This window comes from Aspergillus vadensis (assembly GCF_003184925.1).
Source record: "Aspergillus vadensis CBS 113365 unplaced genomic scaffold BO88scaffold_6, whole genome shotgun sequence".
In the NCBI taxonomy this organism is placed as follows: domain Eukaryota; kingdom Fungi; phylum Ascomycota; class Eurotiomycetes; order Eurotiales; family Aspergillaceae; genus Aspergillus; species Aspergillus vadensis.
In genome coordinates this window covers 665,450-679,294 of record NW_020292044.1, presented here as the reverse complement: position 1 = coordinate 679,294, position 13,845 = coordinate 665,450, and the positions used below count along the sequence as shown (strand labels likewise).

At 48.5% G+C, this 13,845-nt stretch overlaps 6 protein-coding genes across 6 annotated transcripts; all 6 read right to left on the bottom strand.

Moving 5' to 3' along the window:
• Positions 1–1,142: 1,142 nt before the first annotated feature.
• Positions 1,143–1,492, bottom strand: BO88DRAFT_245291 (uncharacterized protein). Its single transcript, XM_025702166.1, has one exon. The coding sequence runs from the start codon at positions 1,438–1,440 to the stop codon at positions 1,246–1,248; it is 195 nt and encodes a 64-aa protein (XP_025564936.1). The 5' UTR covers positions 1,441–1,492; the 3' UTR covers positions 1,143–1,245.
• A 1,432-nt stretch (positions 1,493–2,924) lies between these two features.
• On the bottom strand, positions 2,925–4,941 carry BO88DRAFT_479287 (uncharacterized protein). The gene is made up of 5 exons (XM_025712066.1): positions 4,389–4,941; positions 4,255–4,325; positions 4,083–4,207; positions 3,485–4,033; positions 2,925–3,375 (listed from the first exon to the last, which is right to left on the bottom strand). The coding sequence occupies exons 1-5, from the start codon at positions 4,737–4,739 to the stop codon at positions 3,002–3,004; spliced, it is 1,470 nt and encodes a 489-aa protein (XP_025564935.1). The 5' UTR covers positions 4,740–4,941; the 3' UTR covers positions 2,925–3,001.
• A 717-nt stretch (positions 4,942–5,658) lies between these two features.
• BO88DRAFT_361834 (putative Rab geranylgeranyl transferase escort protein) lies at positions 5,659–7,500 on the bottom strand (the record flags this gene model as incomplete). Its single annotated transcript, XM_025703894.1, has 4 exons — positions 5,659–5,987; positions 6,180–7,193; positions 7,254–7,372; positions 7,427–7,500. Coding segments are annotated over 4 exons (1,536 nt in total), but the record flags the coding sequence as incomplete, so codon positions are not given.
• Positions 7,501–8,191: 691 nt separating this feature from the next.
• Positions 8,192–9,313, bottom strand: cyp1 (putative peptidyl prolyl cis-trans isomerase (CypC)). Its single transcript, XM_025712454.1, has 3 exons — positions 9,231–9,313; positions 9,139–9,180; positions 8,192–9,065 (listed from the first exon to the last, which is right to left on the bottom strand). Exons 1-3 carry the CDS (start codon positions 9,261–9,263, stop codon positions 8,652–8,654), a joined length of 489 nt encoding a protein of 162 aa, XP_025564933.1. The 5' UTR covers positions 9,264–9,313; the 3' UTR covers positions 8,192–8,651.
• A 255-nt stretch (positions 9,314–9,568) lies between these two features.
• BO88DRAFT_403327 (3' exoribonuclease family protein) lies at positions 9,569–10,928 on the bottom strand. The gene has a single exon (XM_025706338.1). It carries the CDS (start codon positions 10,821–10,823, stop codon positions 9,612–9,614), a length of 1,212 nt encoding a protein of 403 aa, XP_025564932.1. The 5' UTR covers positions 10,824–10,928; the 3' UTR covers positions 9,569–9,611.
• Positions 10,929–11,946: 1,018 nt separating this feature from the next.
• On the bottom strand, positions 11,947–13,626 carry BO88DRAFT_403326 (GNAT family N-acetyltransferase). The gene has a single exon (XM_025706337.1). The coding sequence runs from the start codon at positions 13,316–13,318 to the stop codon at positions 12,167–12,169; it is 1,152 nt and encodes a 383-aa protein (XP_025564931.1). The 5' UTR covers positions 13,319–13,626; the 3' UTR covers positions 11,947–12,166.
• Positions 13,627–13,845: the final 219 nt, after the last annotated feature.

Sequence of the window (13,845 nt, the reverse complement as noted above, 5' to 3'; positions counted from 1 at the left end):
GTGGTTCTGTTACTGCCCGTCAGCTGGTCCAACCACCCACGTTTCAGTGGAAATTTTGCAATTCCATAAGTTACGTGCGCCTTGAACAGCCCGTCCGGACGCGCGTACGTCGTACCTGATACTTTCTCCCCTCGTCACTCGGCAGCTTGTTATTGATGGATTGTTCAAGCTGCGTATCCGCGGAGGGGTAAACCCCAGTCAAACTGCGAGTGGGCGCAGAAAAGTAAAATGTTTGCGACATCATCCGACCCAATCGCAGGCATTCATCAGCAATCGTGTCGCCGCCCCCCCTCATCCATCCTGGATTGACCGGGCTGGCGCCATCGTGAACACCTGAGTAGTCAGTCTCCTCCGTAGATACAATTTATTTCACACAAACGTTTCTTCCTACCGTGCGCACGGCAGGAAAAGGAAGGAAAGAGGGATCGACATTGTGGTCGTTTCGCAAGCATGACCAACTTCGCTAAAAAACATTGCCGGACAATTAAGCTTGAACGCCAGCCTTGGCAGCTGTCACCTACACACCCATTTGATGGACCCTGACACTCTGTCAATAATCTCTGTGCATGAGATGCATGATACATCCAGCTGTCCTGTGGCATTGAGTTCAGCTCTCCCCAGGATCCCAACTGATTTACTGCAAACCATTCGTCAGTCCTTCACTGCCCAGTCCGAATCGTAATTGCATCCCAGATGGGCGGTCTAAACTCCAATGCAAGCACTTCCCTCCCCCTGATCATCATCCAGCCATCGCCATTCGGTCCAGTGTTGTTCACCCAGAGCCGAGATGCCAAGCACACCATTATGGGCCTCCGTCGCTGTTTAGGGAAGGATGTGCACCCGTTCAGGTTTGACTGCCGTCCTTCTCTTACCGCAAAAGGACGATAGCACTCCATAGTTATGGATCCAATGTCCAAAGGGCAACGAACAATGACATCAATTGGAAGAGAGGAGGGTCCTCCGCTCAGGGTCCATGTCGCTCTTTTCCGACGCCCGGTTCTTCCCAAGCCACCTGAATGAGGTAGAGTACGGAACGGCATCCAGCAAGTTCCTCAGATGGAGTCACGCTATGCCTTCTGCGTATTCAAAGAACCCTGGAAAAAAACATTAGCCCGTCATGGAACAGACCGACTTGATTCGAAAAAAACCACTTGCATAATTTGCCAGCGTTTTCACACTACTCATACGGACACCTGGTTAGTCGACAATAGTTTTCACTGCAAATCCACCACCAACGGTCACCCGTTATTCTGATAGGCCAATTGCCGCGAGCATGCAATCGGCCACTAAGGTAGTAATCAAAGCCCGAAAGCGAGAAAAATAAAAGCTTGGAAAGGAGTAAGAAGACCACTCTGGCCAGAACCATGGTATAGTTATCATGGCAGATAGTAGATAATGATGCCATATTCCGCCATAATGAGTATACATTATAATATTCATGAATAAATGAATGTACACGCGTCTCAACGTTCGAGATTCTCTTCAACCAGACAGACAAACCCTTCCAACGCCCCCGCATTAGCATCATATCAACAACAAAGAAAAGAAAGGAAAAATTTGGAAAAATCGATCTCCTCTACTATCACCCAACTTGCCAATTTAACTTGCAGATAAGGACTATCTAGAAAGTAGAAACAGTAGGAACCCGGAAATTAAGCGATATTAAAGTGAACACCGATTAGCCTACTTTGTATCTAGTCCGTTAATCTACCCGTGGACTATAGGATCTTAGCCCGCCGATAGAGCGTTTCAGATTCAAGATTTCGAGAAATGAATTGTGGGTAAATTTATGATTATGCTGTCTCAAAACGGGTAGATAGATACGTAGTGGGCAAGTAGAATGAATGTCTCAGACAAATTTATTAGTTTGTTATTTGCGGTGTAGATCTTTGGATTCATTGGCTTGTGGTCTGTTACTGTTATATTATAAGCATTTGGGGGGGGGGGGGGGGATTGATAGTAGTTAGTTAATTATGTGATCTGAAACAGAGTGTATATTTAATCTACTGGGTTTGTGAGATGTAGATTGTTTTTACTAGTTGATGTACTTTGTTGATGTAAGTTTGTGTGATCAGTGGTAGTATTGGATATATACTTTTGTTGTAGATCTGTCGGGGCAGATCAGATGATTGTGTTTTATATAGATGCTGTCAGTTGGTGATATATTACCCGACATGGTAGGAAGGTACTTAGATAGTCAAATCAGGCTGTCACTTATTTATTAGTTGGAAGTGTAAATTCGAATTTATAATGATAGTAGTGTTGATGTCGTTATTAAGTACTTGGAGGGTATATAAATCTAGGGACTATACATATATTCGTATGCTCTACACCTGGTTTCATAATAACCAGGAAAGAGAGATACGTAGTCGTTTACAATTACCCAATGATGCAATTTGTCTTTTCGATGTCACAATGTAGACTTAGTCAAGCATGTTATCGATTAACTTAAGGAGGCACTGATTTAATAATGAGGGGTCAGTACTAACAGAGTATAGTGCTATTGGTGTATACTTATCTCCTACATAAAGGTACATCTGCTCATACCGTTGCATCTTTATCGCTAATTTCGTTGCGTAGCACGAAGGATGCATTTAGAGAGCAATATAATCGCTATATATACACTCATGCGAGTATCATCATAGAATATGTTCTGAGGCACTTCCAGGAGATGTGATATTGAAGCATTACTGAAAGTACCATCACTGCGGGGGCATGCTGGCAATCGTCGGGTACTAGGGATAGGCTTCGGATCTCATGATCGTACAACCGTAAATAGACTGGCATTTCAGGTTCTCTTCAACAACGGATATATATCCCCCTTGCTTGGCGGCTAATAACGTATCAACAGTCCTGCCGAATACAAAATGGCAAATTTACACGCATGACATAGTAGTCTATGTATGAAGAAACGATGCTATCGTGCCAAGTTCTAGTTAACACTTAGAAAACATACCGAAAGGCTTAAAGTTATTACAGACCGATCCAATGCAATCACAACTCATTTCTCAATCTTGACATCAGTCTGTGTGACCGTATCACCTGCAGAAGTACCTGCTTGATCCCTGTCCGGCGAAGATGCTATACCTTTCGGAGTATCTATCGGACGATGGGATTCGAATTGCGACGACAGTATGTCCATGGACGAGCCAAGGACAAAACCGACATTATTCAGTTCCACATCATGCTTGATCTCATAGACACGGCCGAAGTAAATGCGAGCGCTGCTGGGCAGTACTGTTGATGGCTGCTCAAGTTTCAGGCGTATAGGCTGGATACTCATTCTTGTTTCTTCTGGCAATGGGTTGGGAATGTCCTTCGATGAGTGGAGTATAGCATATAGCTCCTGATCAGGTTGATCGGAACATCCTCTTCCTGAGTAATTGTATCGATATTTGTCAACAACAACGTGGACTGACGTTGGAAGATTTCAAGATGAAAGGAACTCACGTATGTATACCCAGACAAAGGCAGGATTTAGTACCCTGCTGGACGACCACGAAACGGCGGATGGTGATGGCTCCTACCCAGGGGTCCATATTCCAGGTGGGAAGGTTGTATTCGTTGGCAGTCAGTTCTTCGATTTCTGACTCGGATAGAATAGGGCGATCGGTGCTCATATCATCTAGACATATATAACCTTTTCTTTCCTCAAGACCCGATACATCGTGCAGCTTTGCAAATGTCTCATGGTGATATACTCTGAAGTGTCTGTCAACCCAGAAGTCCTTTGGGAATAGAACGTCACCTGGACACAAGTGACATTGGACTTGTCCATTTTTTTGGACGTCGCCATATTGAAACATTGCTGGCAAGGGAAGCTTTATAATATCCTCATAATTCTTCTTCTGTCGGGTAAGTCGCTCACTCTCGCGTTCATACGGGTCTGGAATAGAGTCTAACGGGATCCATTTTCTAGGGAGATGCGTGCAATCGATGTCTCCATCTGTAGCGGTCAATATCCCTCGCATGGCCACGGTAAACACCCGCCCAGGTCGGAAGAAGTCATCAGGACTAGAGACCTTTTCGAAGTCTACGAAGTACATTAGCCAGCATACATCGCAGTCTGTACCAGTACTTACTAGGTCTTGCACAACATGTATCCCATCCCGTGATCATTGCGCTTAGCCTAACATTCGGGAACCCAGACCTTTCATGGATCCATCTTGGAGTGACACTTGCACTTTTCCAAGCATCATCATCGGAGCTAGAGGAATATTAGCACTTCGCCCCTCGACCATACACACAACATACTCGGAGTAGCAAGCCATCCGTAAGAGGCTACTCAGGGACAACAGATTAGAATGGAGGATGTTGGATAATCTCTGAGCCGATATCATAATAGATATACTCAGTAAACGTCAACAGCAACTACCAGATAAACTAACCTCATCTGTCATCTCTGAAGATGATTTACCCGTTGAGAAGGTATACTTCAAGGCCAATACAGACCCTCCAGCTTGAGATGCAGGAATGCCTTTCAACCTGCTTACAAACTCGTGAATTACCTCGCTCATCCTGCTCGCCAAGAAGCGAATGGTATTCAAGGTCGATTGAGTCAACTGATTAGCCGCCCTGAGTTGTTCCACTTGCAGGAGGACTTTATGGACAGTGAGAAGCCGTGAAGACAAAGTCCGGTACTCTCTAGAGGAGCCATGTACTTTGGACAGGTCCTGGTAGAGCTTATAAGCAAGACTTGCACACGCTAGTATATCACCGACACCAGTACCAAGCGACATGATAATCTTTGAGTAGTTGGTATCGAAGCACCCGTATAACTTAAGAAATACGGTCCTGGTCAATAAGAAATTCCCGCTAAGCTCATGCACAGCCACAAGTTTTGAAGAGAAATACTATGATCATCCAAGGTGTGTGTCAATGACAGTGGGCTGGCTAGTTTGATTTGATCGGGAAGGAAATAATAGAGTAATGGGAGTAATCATACTGCCGGTGATGTAGTGGGAAAGGTTTAGCTGAGAAATACTGGCTGACAGACACCTATGCTGCAAGGCTGAGGTTGTAGCCTAGTCTAGCCATCTATGGCGTGTCTTACATCTCTCTACTGGCCGTCATTCTAATAGGTTGGGTGTGAACAGCCTCCTCCATAGTAGCAAGATAATACATTAGTCTATATTTCATTGTCCTCGTATACTACGAACTCATAGGACGTACAGCCACCCGGCACCAGGGAAAGTACGTGTGACCCTAGCATGTTTCTAATACTTCTAGGCATGAGATGCTGATGACCGAAGAAAGCGAAACGCGAAAAAGACCGTCTCAATAACAGCGGGTAATTTGAAACTGAAGCGGGAAGAAACAATTAGAGTGCTGAGCTCCCGGGCCAATCTGCGTTGCATTGGCTCGGAGGGTATGAAGGGTGGTGGGCTGTACGACGGAGGTTGAAACCCAACGGTCCGCTTGTGTAAACACGGGCTGTATGGATGCAAATGTAGGAAGTTACACACGGCAAGGTGTCGCAGAAAGCGGAGTGCATGATCACATGGATAGGAAGGGATACAGCAATCGTTCAAGGTTACTATAAGCGAATACACATGACATGGTAGTGGCGTTGGTAATAAATTATCATTGTGAATGGTCTTATCTAAATCATTACTATAGCATATTTACATGCGGGTTGCTCTGCAACCCACATTATTCCTCATAGGCACCCTCTCGGTCCTCGAACTTCATAAATTCGTGCTGAGCAGCCTCCTCCCCCATGATCAGCTCCCAAGCTTTCTTGACCGTGTCGATCAAGGAGTCATCAAAAGCAAGGTCTAGGCTGACAGGCGGGAGGCATATGACGCTCTTCGACGGGCAGCTTAGATCAGCGTTGTGGGAGGCGCCTCGGCCCAGCTGCGTATAACGCAGGGACCACAGGACTTTCGTATTCGGATCGGCAGCCGACTGAAGAAGCTTTTGCACAGCAGCTTCAATCATTGACTGTCCTTCTGAACCGGGTATGCTGACACTACTATACACAACGCCTGATAAACAGTTAGCAACATGTCACAAGACAATGTAACTTGCATAAATTGAAAAAAGTGAAAGCTCATGATCAGTTCGTAGAAGTTTGCATCAATGATGTATCAGGCAATGTAGATAAGTTTTTGAAGAAAAGTCATCATATGAGCAGGGGGGGAGGGGGCAAAGATGAAGAAGAAAAAGTGGTAGCTTACATTGTCCAATAGGGCACTCGCCCGTCTCGCTAGAGTGGACTATAGTGTACACCGGTGGTGCATCATCAGCACCGCCAACAGAGCTTCCCGGGAATACCACCACCGCTCCAACAGGGACTGGTCCGCCCTCTGCAGTAACGGGGAAGAGATTCGCAAGGGAAGATGAGACGATGGAGATGGAACGAGCCACTTTGTCGCACTCCAGAGAAGGGCGAGATGCGGCAGGAAGATCCCAATTCGAGCCAACAATGTACCGGGACTTGACCGATTCATCATTGGCCAATTGAATCTGTATGCGCGACTGGTCATCGGAATCCTGCTCTGGTGAAGGTCCGATAGACTTGACGCCAGTATTCAGGACATACACACCACCTCCCACGGCAAGAGCGCGACAACCGACCTGAGAGATCTCAGAGCCACCGCCCCATTTGACCGAGAGAGCCCCAAAGCCGGGACCAAACACACCAATCGATGACAAGTGTCTCTTGATGCGTGGGAGGGCATATTGGGCCGATGTCTGTTGAGGAGCAGCCTGTGATAGGCAAAGTGAGAGCAGGGGACCGTGAAGCTCAGTGGGCACCTGAAACTTCGTGGCTAGATACTCAGAGAAGGGTGCAGCAAGACCCTCCTCTTCCGAAGACGGTTCCGGTCCTTCCGACACATCCCCACTCTCCTGAGCTTGACCAAGATGACGGAGAAACCTCATCAGAGTTCTCTTCGACTTCATACTGATCACATCGTCCGCAAAGACATCCTCCCGACTGCCAGGGACACGATAGAGACGACTACCATCGTCAGCCTCAGGCTTATAGATCCACCAGCTTCCCACAGCTTGGAACTCCAATTGCCGGTAGACCTTAGAGGAAACCAAGGTAGGCAAAAGTTGTGATCGGGAGTAGATCAATTGCGGCGACAAGGAGAGGGTATATGCTCGAGAGGACGCAAGCTGACCCGTGGAATCCCCGGAGCTTTCGGAGCAGACGCTAGCATGTTCGAATGGGAGCTCCCCGGTGTCTAGCTCACCCACACGAGTCAGCAGGGGCCATGGGGTCGCTTAGACTGGGGAGCTCCTACCCTCGTTCACTTTAGCAGCCCACTCCTCGGCTTCCTGAAGGCTAAAAGCTGCCTCAGGACCACCGTAGTATGGATTTCTGTCAACATGGAGAACGTTCTTACCTGACCTGGAAAGGGCCCTGGCAAGAGACGTTAGCTGTAAGCAAATACAGCATTGACTGAAGGTAGCTCACAGAGCTAGAAGTGACTGGGCCAGTCCAGTGCCAGAGATCGTCACGTCCCATGGCGTGTCCGCGAGGGATTCCATAGTGATGACGGCCGAACGGCAAGCAAGCTAAATAGAGGGGCTTAGTGCTATATCGATGTCTGATGAGCAAGCTCAGCGAGCATCACATTTGGTCACAAGCTCCTAGAGACGTTTGTAGCAAGTCTCTTCAGCCCATAGGTGAGGACTGAAGATCATGCGTTGAAGATGAGAAAGAATTTCAGAAACGAAAAGAAAATCGAGGGACACGCGAAGAAATACGGGACCCGCACTGGCCCACCACGTGACTACGTACTTAGCTAAACCGTTATTGAAGACCTAAGGTGAGGTAGCAACAGACATTGAACGTTTATATGCTCGATGAATGTAGACATACTAGCATCTGGCTCTACATAGCACAACTTCTTTTCCAGCAACATGAGTGAGTTACCAGTGTTGATGGAGATCTGGTCTCTACTCATAGTATCAACCAGATTGGCTTCAGTATGAGCGTTGAGCTTCCTTTTCTCAGACAGAAAACAGGATAGTAAATCCAATAGCTAAGCGGTGTCTATAGCTTATTTGACCTGATATTGACACCATATCCACGCTATTGCAGCTCTTCAAAGCTATATTTACCGTTCGTTGCAGCAGTTGCCTGAGGCTACAATGGATCTGACTATTCCGAAAGAAGCTAGACTCGACAAACGGGAGCCGCTTAAGGAGGATTTCGCCCACAACCAGAGCTTCTTTCCTTCTTCACACCACTCCTAGTGCTCTGCACAGGCAGACTGCTTGTTTGTAGCAGTTTCGTCGTCTTCGTACAAGCCTTCACTGGTCTTGTGCTATAGGAGTGGTAGATAGACATTTCACTCTGTATCTGCTGCTCCGGATGGTAACATCTGATGGAAGCGGTTCGTTTTGTAGTGAAACATTCCTATTCTAATCTGTAATCTGTTTCTATATGAAGCTGTCGTTGCGCCGCAGACGTCAACCCGAGGCGACTGTAGTGTTTCGACGGACGTGGCTCTGCTATGTAATGAACGCGCAGCTGCTCGTGCTCTGCATTGCTCTTGGAAGAGTGCAGTGCTGAGTTACGGTCCCAACGTCTGCCATCGATGCCAACAGCCCGTATCATATCTGAAGACCGCTGTTGCTAGGATGCTGTATAGCTTTTGCGGATGAATGCCCATAACCATCTGCTATAAGACCCCTCACTCATCTCCCGTCTCCTCCACGACTCTGGCACGGAGAATCTTCACCTCATCCATAGGCCGGTCTTCCGAGTTTGTCTTGACCAGTCCCATGCGTTGGATCACTCTCATGCCGCTCTTGACGCGGCCGAAAATAGTGTGCTTTCCATCCAGCCACGGCGTCGGGGCCAGTGTAATGAAGAACTGACTGCCGTTGGTGTTGGGCCCGCTGTTTGCCATGCTCAAAATTCCAGCACCAGTATGCTTGAGATTTGGATTGATCTCGTCCTCGAATTTCTCGCCGTAGATTGAGCTTCCTCCTCTGCCAGTGCCGGTAGGATCGCCGGTTTGTACCATGAAGTTGGGGATAATGCGGTGGAAGATGACATTATTATAGTAGCCTCGTTGCGCAAGCGTCGCAAAGTTCTTACACGTCTAGTCGGTAACAATGGTGTCAGTAAAAAGTGTCATAAAGAGAATGGGGTGAGCTTAGAATTTTGGTACTGACCTTGGGCGCATGCGCATTGTAGAGCTCTACTGTGAACGAGCCCTGGGCCGGTTAGCGGGGTATGCTGATGCAGTCGTTCTGGTTAGCCATACCATGCTCGTGTCAAAAGCCACATCAGTCGCCATCTTGGATATAACAAACAGGTGTCTGGTTGTTTACTGGTACTTGTCAAGAATCCGCAGTGAAGAGTTGCGGTTGGGCTTTCTGGCGCGGCGGAGGTCGAGATCCAGTCTTGGCATCCGATGTTCCCATGAATGATGGGGAGTTCGGACTGCTCCAGTTGCCCAGTCCCTCACCGGCAATGTTAATTTAGATCTTGTACTGCTCGCCTAGAGAATTGCAGCACTGTTAAATATACAAGTCCGCCTCTGTATATTAGCATAGTCACCAGGTTCACTCTACGTAGGACTTAAGTCAGATCATGATTGACATCATGGTATCATTGCATGTAGTATTAGTCGCTTTCTAAACAATCAACACTGCTCAAGGATGTGCTTCAATTGCTCCCATCTCTGCGCGGAAATGTCAACCAGCGCCTTGAGCTCCTTCCCATCCACAGCCCATCCTCCATTCTTCTCCATATTCTGGATAACCGTCTTGCCCTTCCCACCTTGCTCCTTATCAACCACAATGCAGACTCGTTCTTGACTCAGTCCCTCCTCATATCCATCAGGATCGGCCAGAATCCACCTCCGTTGAATGCCCTTCCGAGCGCTCTCCTCAATGTTCTTTTCCTCCTCAGCGTCCGGGATAATAACCGCCCTCCAGCCAGCAGCCGCATCAGCCTCGAAAACACAGAACGAGCTTGCGACAGGCAGACCGCGCAAAGACAGCTTATGAGACTCAGATACCGCATCCGAGCACACAACCATCTCATTATCAACATCCCACCACGCCCGGGGCAGCTTCGTATCGCGCAGTGCAGCCAAAACCGAAGCCCAGGCAGCATCGAAGGGGTTCCCTGCCAAGGAAATGATCATGATATCAATATAGAGCACCCAGAATGCCTTGATCTCCTTTTCCTTGCCGACCTCTTCCCCGCGCTCTACATCCACATCCATCTGCTCAGACTCATTATGGCGTTCCAGGTCCTCCGGCCCCAGACTAGGCGGCTGGTACCAAATGCGCAAATCCTCGGCCCGGACCAACTTTGTACTATGCAGCAGGTTCAAAATCTTATGGGACAGCGACTGCGCGAGTGCTGACGGAGGTGCGCCAGGGACAAAGCCCGGTGCGCAGCCGGTGCTCAGCGACAAATTCGGAACGAGGAGGTTGAGTTGTTGAATGTGCGATTCGTCTTCAGGATCTTCCACTTCCGCATCATCCTCATTAGGCTTCTTAGTTTGATCGGCGAGTTTGCGACGCTTATTCGCAGATGACGAGGATTGAGACACGCTCCACGAGGCAATGTCGGCAGTGGGGAGGATCTCCGCTCGTACGCCGCATACTGCGGTTGTGTCGCCAACCCTTACGACGGCGCTGCCATTTGTGTGGGTTAAGGAGCCTGTGTTCGCAGATGTGACGCGGAATTGCGAGGGAGCGCGGCCATTGGCTCGGATGGAGGGCTGGTTGCTGGATGCGGGTGGTGAAAGGTGGGCGAGGAGATAGGCGTGAGGTTGGAGTCGGGCGAATTGCGAGGGGGGAAGGGTGAGAGAGGGGGGTGCGGATGGCGTTGTGGAGGCCATCTTGAGCTATTGCTGAAGCCGAAGTAGTCTGCTCAAGCTCGACAGGGTGTGATAAAGGTCAATGAAGAGGTAAATGGCTCTATGAAACTCTCAGTCTGTATGAGGAGAAATGGTTGACGGACTTTCCATTTTTCTGCGGCAGAATTCTGAACATCTATCGGGGCGGTGAGGGATGTTGACCTCCACCTACTACACATCACTTCTACTAACATGTCTGATAAACTTGACAAAATATGAAAACTTCGCAAGCCAACATGATGTTGAACTGAATATCAGCTACTTCAGCTTGTAGTGCTATGGAAACCCCTATATCCCACTCTTTTGTTAGAGTAGACACTATCTCGAACAGCGGACGCTAGTATATAGTATATGAAGCTTCAGTGCAATAAGCTACAGAGAATCATCCCTGCCCAGTACTAAAAGCTTAGTGGAAGGACCTTTCAAACACTGATACTATGCCAAAGATGAATTATTCTGGCTGACACGCAGGTAATAGATGTATCACCGGAGCTAGTATGCTAAATGTATATTCAACGGAGCATGTCAGCTGTATTCCTAATGCACATTCGTAGGTGCATGTAGTCCTTAGTACTAAGTATAGGTTATTTGCCGAACAGCTAGTACATGGGGATATATGATTTCCAGTGTATACGAGCTCTTTGCTTATAATCTACTCATGAACTATCATATATCATTCACGTTGAACCAGAACCCCATGACAACAACAGCAGCCCGGTCATACTTGGTAACATTGCGTTACTACCTTGAAGTGATGGAGAATGCTGCTGTGACCAAACTAATGTTGAATTTACTAATACATAAAGTGAATATCATACACGTGTTGAATGCATCCCCACAGCACTCAGTGTGCGATCAATCTGATATGATCTAAGAGGCCAACAAGAACCGCTAGCTTGGGGAGATGTCAAAGTATCGCGAAAATCCACTTTTGAAAGTCGACCAATAATGACGTGACGGGGGACGCGTCTGGGGGTCCTGGTTGATGCGTTACTTTGGATTATTCTAGAAGGGGGTTTGTATTCACTGCGAGGGGTTAAGGTTACGGGGTGTGATATAGGATGAGATGGTGGGTTACGGCTGTGACAGACAGGTTGTGATAGGAGTATGATTATCCTGGTGTATATGACTATATGTATCCAAACTTGAGGGGAAGGATCCAGACTATATATGGTATAGACAGGGTGTTCTATGGTAATAACATTTGACAATGATAAGGGTATCAGTGATGGGGCAAAGAGTAAACAACCGAACGCCAAAATGTAGATAAATCAGGCAGGAAACGATAAGCAGTGCTTCTATAGTTCTTAGCAGAACATGAAATGTCATGGCCGCTGGGGCTCATCATCTGCCTTACGCTTCCTGCTCACCCCCTCGTCAACTTCCAGAATCTTAGAATCCGCATCGGCGAATGGTTGTACTCCATGGTCTTCCTCGTCATCACCATCTTCAGCTTCGACCTTCTCCCAATCATCGTCATCATCCCCTCCAGGCGCTCTGCGCTGGTCTTGACCCTTGTTGCTGGGAAGGGTTTCCTCTTTAGGCGCATCAGTCCATTGGAGAACAAGCTTGACTATTTTTGCCCCAGAAGGTTTCAGGCGCCGGTAGTAATTCTCCACTATGCCATCTTCCACCTTGAACCCTCGTGCAACGTACCACTTCAGACCATCTTCGTTGGCCTCGTGGACATGGGCTGTGACGGTGCGAATGTTGTAATGCTTCACCAAGTCTGAGACTTGTTGATCAGGTCGCAGATCGGATGAAGTAGAAGATGGCAAGGAACTCGGCGCGTAGAGTAGCGAGTCTAGAAGCGATGCTGCAATCCCACAGCCTCGATAGGGCGACAGTAGATGAAGGGTTTGTATGTAGAGATTCGTCGGCTCGGAGTTCGAGCGGCCTTGCAAGATTCCGGCAGTAGTCGGCGGTAACCGCTCCAATCGGCACCTGATGCCTCCAATAACTTTGTCTGATCCAGTTGTGGGGGTCTTCAAGCCCGTTGAAGGGGATGGCGCTGCAGAGGTGGGAGCAGCGGCTACCGGATGATCATGATAGACGGCCACGCGGGACAGCGACGAGATCACGGGGTCAGTGATGGTGGCTGTGTAGAAAGAGTTCGGATAGCGAATAGGAAGCAGCAAGCCCGTGATTCTGGTCAGCGAAGGGATGTGAGCTGTGCTCACAACTTCGACGGTAACATGCGGGTGCGGAGTGGGGTGGCCTGATGCGATGGGCTTTGGGTATGGCACAGCTTGAAGGGTCGAGTCCCGGCCTGCTGGAGGCTGAAATTTGGACGCCAGGCTCACGGGAGATGAGCTAGAAGAGGGAGGAACGACGATAGCTGGTGGACCTTTAGGTGGCCTGGTGTGAGAGTTGTTTGAAGACGGTGAAGTTATCGTACTTGGAGCCTGAGGGGGAGACAAAGGTGGAGAAGTGGGCGCTTTGGATTGATGCGCCCTGGCGAAGAACTGGAAAGCCATGGTTGGAAGAAGGGTAAACGTGATGTGTACCACACTATACAAGCGGTATCTTCCCCTGAAGCAGTCTCTAAGGTATACAAATGAAAGAACACCCAGAAACACGTCGAGGAGAGAGCGGGGAGAAGCAGAGCGCCAGCAGACGAAGAGGGGAACCCAACGCGATCCAAAAGCGGTGGACGAAAACGGCGAGAGAAACGCGGAGATGCGATAAGATAAGATCGGGCGGTCGGACAAGTTCAAAGAGGCAAAGGCCAGCGCAAAAGAGCCTCTGTCCACGTCCTCCGATCTAGGATTGCCCCTGGTGCTGCACCTTCACTTGCCGTCTTGGTCTTGTTTTTGGCTGCGTCACACAGTCTACTGTGCCCTTTCTATATATGTTGCTCTATCGGATGTGAAGCCAAGGTGAGTTGCTCCCCTTCATGGTAATGGCCGTGCGCGCAGTCCGCTGATTCTCCCTACCGTGGGTGTTTCCCGCCCCCGGGTTATAGACGCCATTCACTCCCCGCCAGACAGATGGACTCTACGTG

Excerpts from the sequence above, each read along its gene's own strand:
- cyp1 (XM_025712454.1), bottom strand. The coding sequence starts at position 9,263 with ATGGCGACTGATGTGGCTTTTGACACGAGCATG. Across the intron at positions 9,181-9,230 it reads TGGCTTTTGACACGAGCATG|GGCTCGTTCACAGTAGAGCT; the intron begins GTATGGCTAACC and ends TAACCGGCCCAG. Across the intron at positions 9,066-9,138 it reads ACAATGCGCATGCGCCCAAG|ACGTGTAAGAACTTTGCGAC; the intron begins GTCAGTACCAAA and ends GTTACCGACTAG.
- BO88DRAFT_403326 (XM_025706337.1), bottom strand. The coding sequence starts at position 13,318 with ATGGCTTTCCAGTTCTTCGCCAGGGCGCATCAATCCAAAGCGCCCACT.
- BO88DRAFT_245291 (XM_025702166.1), bottom strand. The coding sequence starts at position 1,440 with ATGAATATTATAATGTATACTCATTATGGCGGAATATGGCATCATTAT.
- BO88DRAFT_403327 (XM_025706338.1), bottom strand. The coding sequence starts at position 10,823 with ATGGCCTCCACAACGCCATCCGCACCCCCCTCTCTCACCCTTCCCCCC.
- BO88DRAFT_479287 (XM_025712066.1), bottom strand. The coding sequence starts at position 4,739 with ATGTCGCTTGGTACTGGTGTCGGTGATATACTAGCGTGTGCAAGTCTT. Across the intron at positions 4,034-4,082 it reads TACATGTTGTGCAAGACCTA|ACTTCGAAAAGGTCTCTAGT; the intron begins GTAAGTACTGGT and ends TGTACTTCGTAG. Across the intron at positions 3,376-3,484 it reads TTTCGTGGTCGTCCAGCAGG|GAAGAGGATGTTCCGATCAA; the intron begins GTACTAAATCCT and ends ACAATTACTCAG.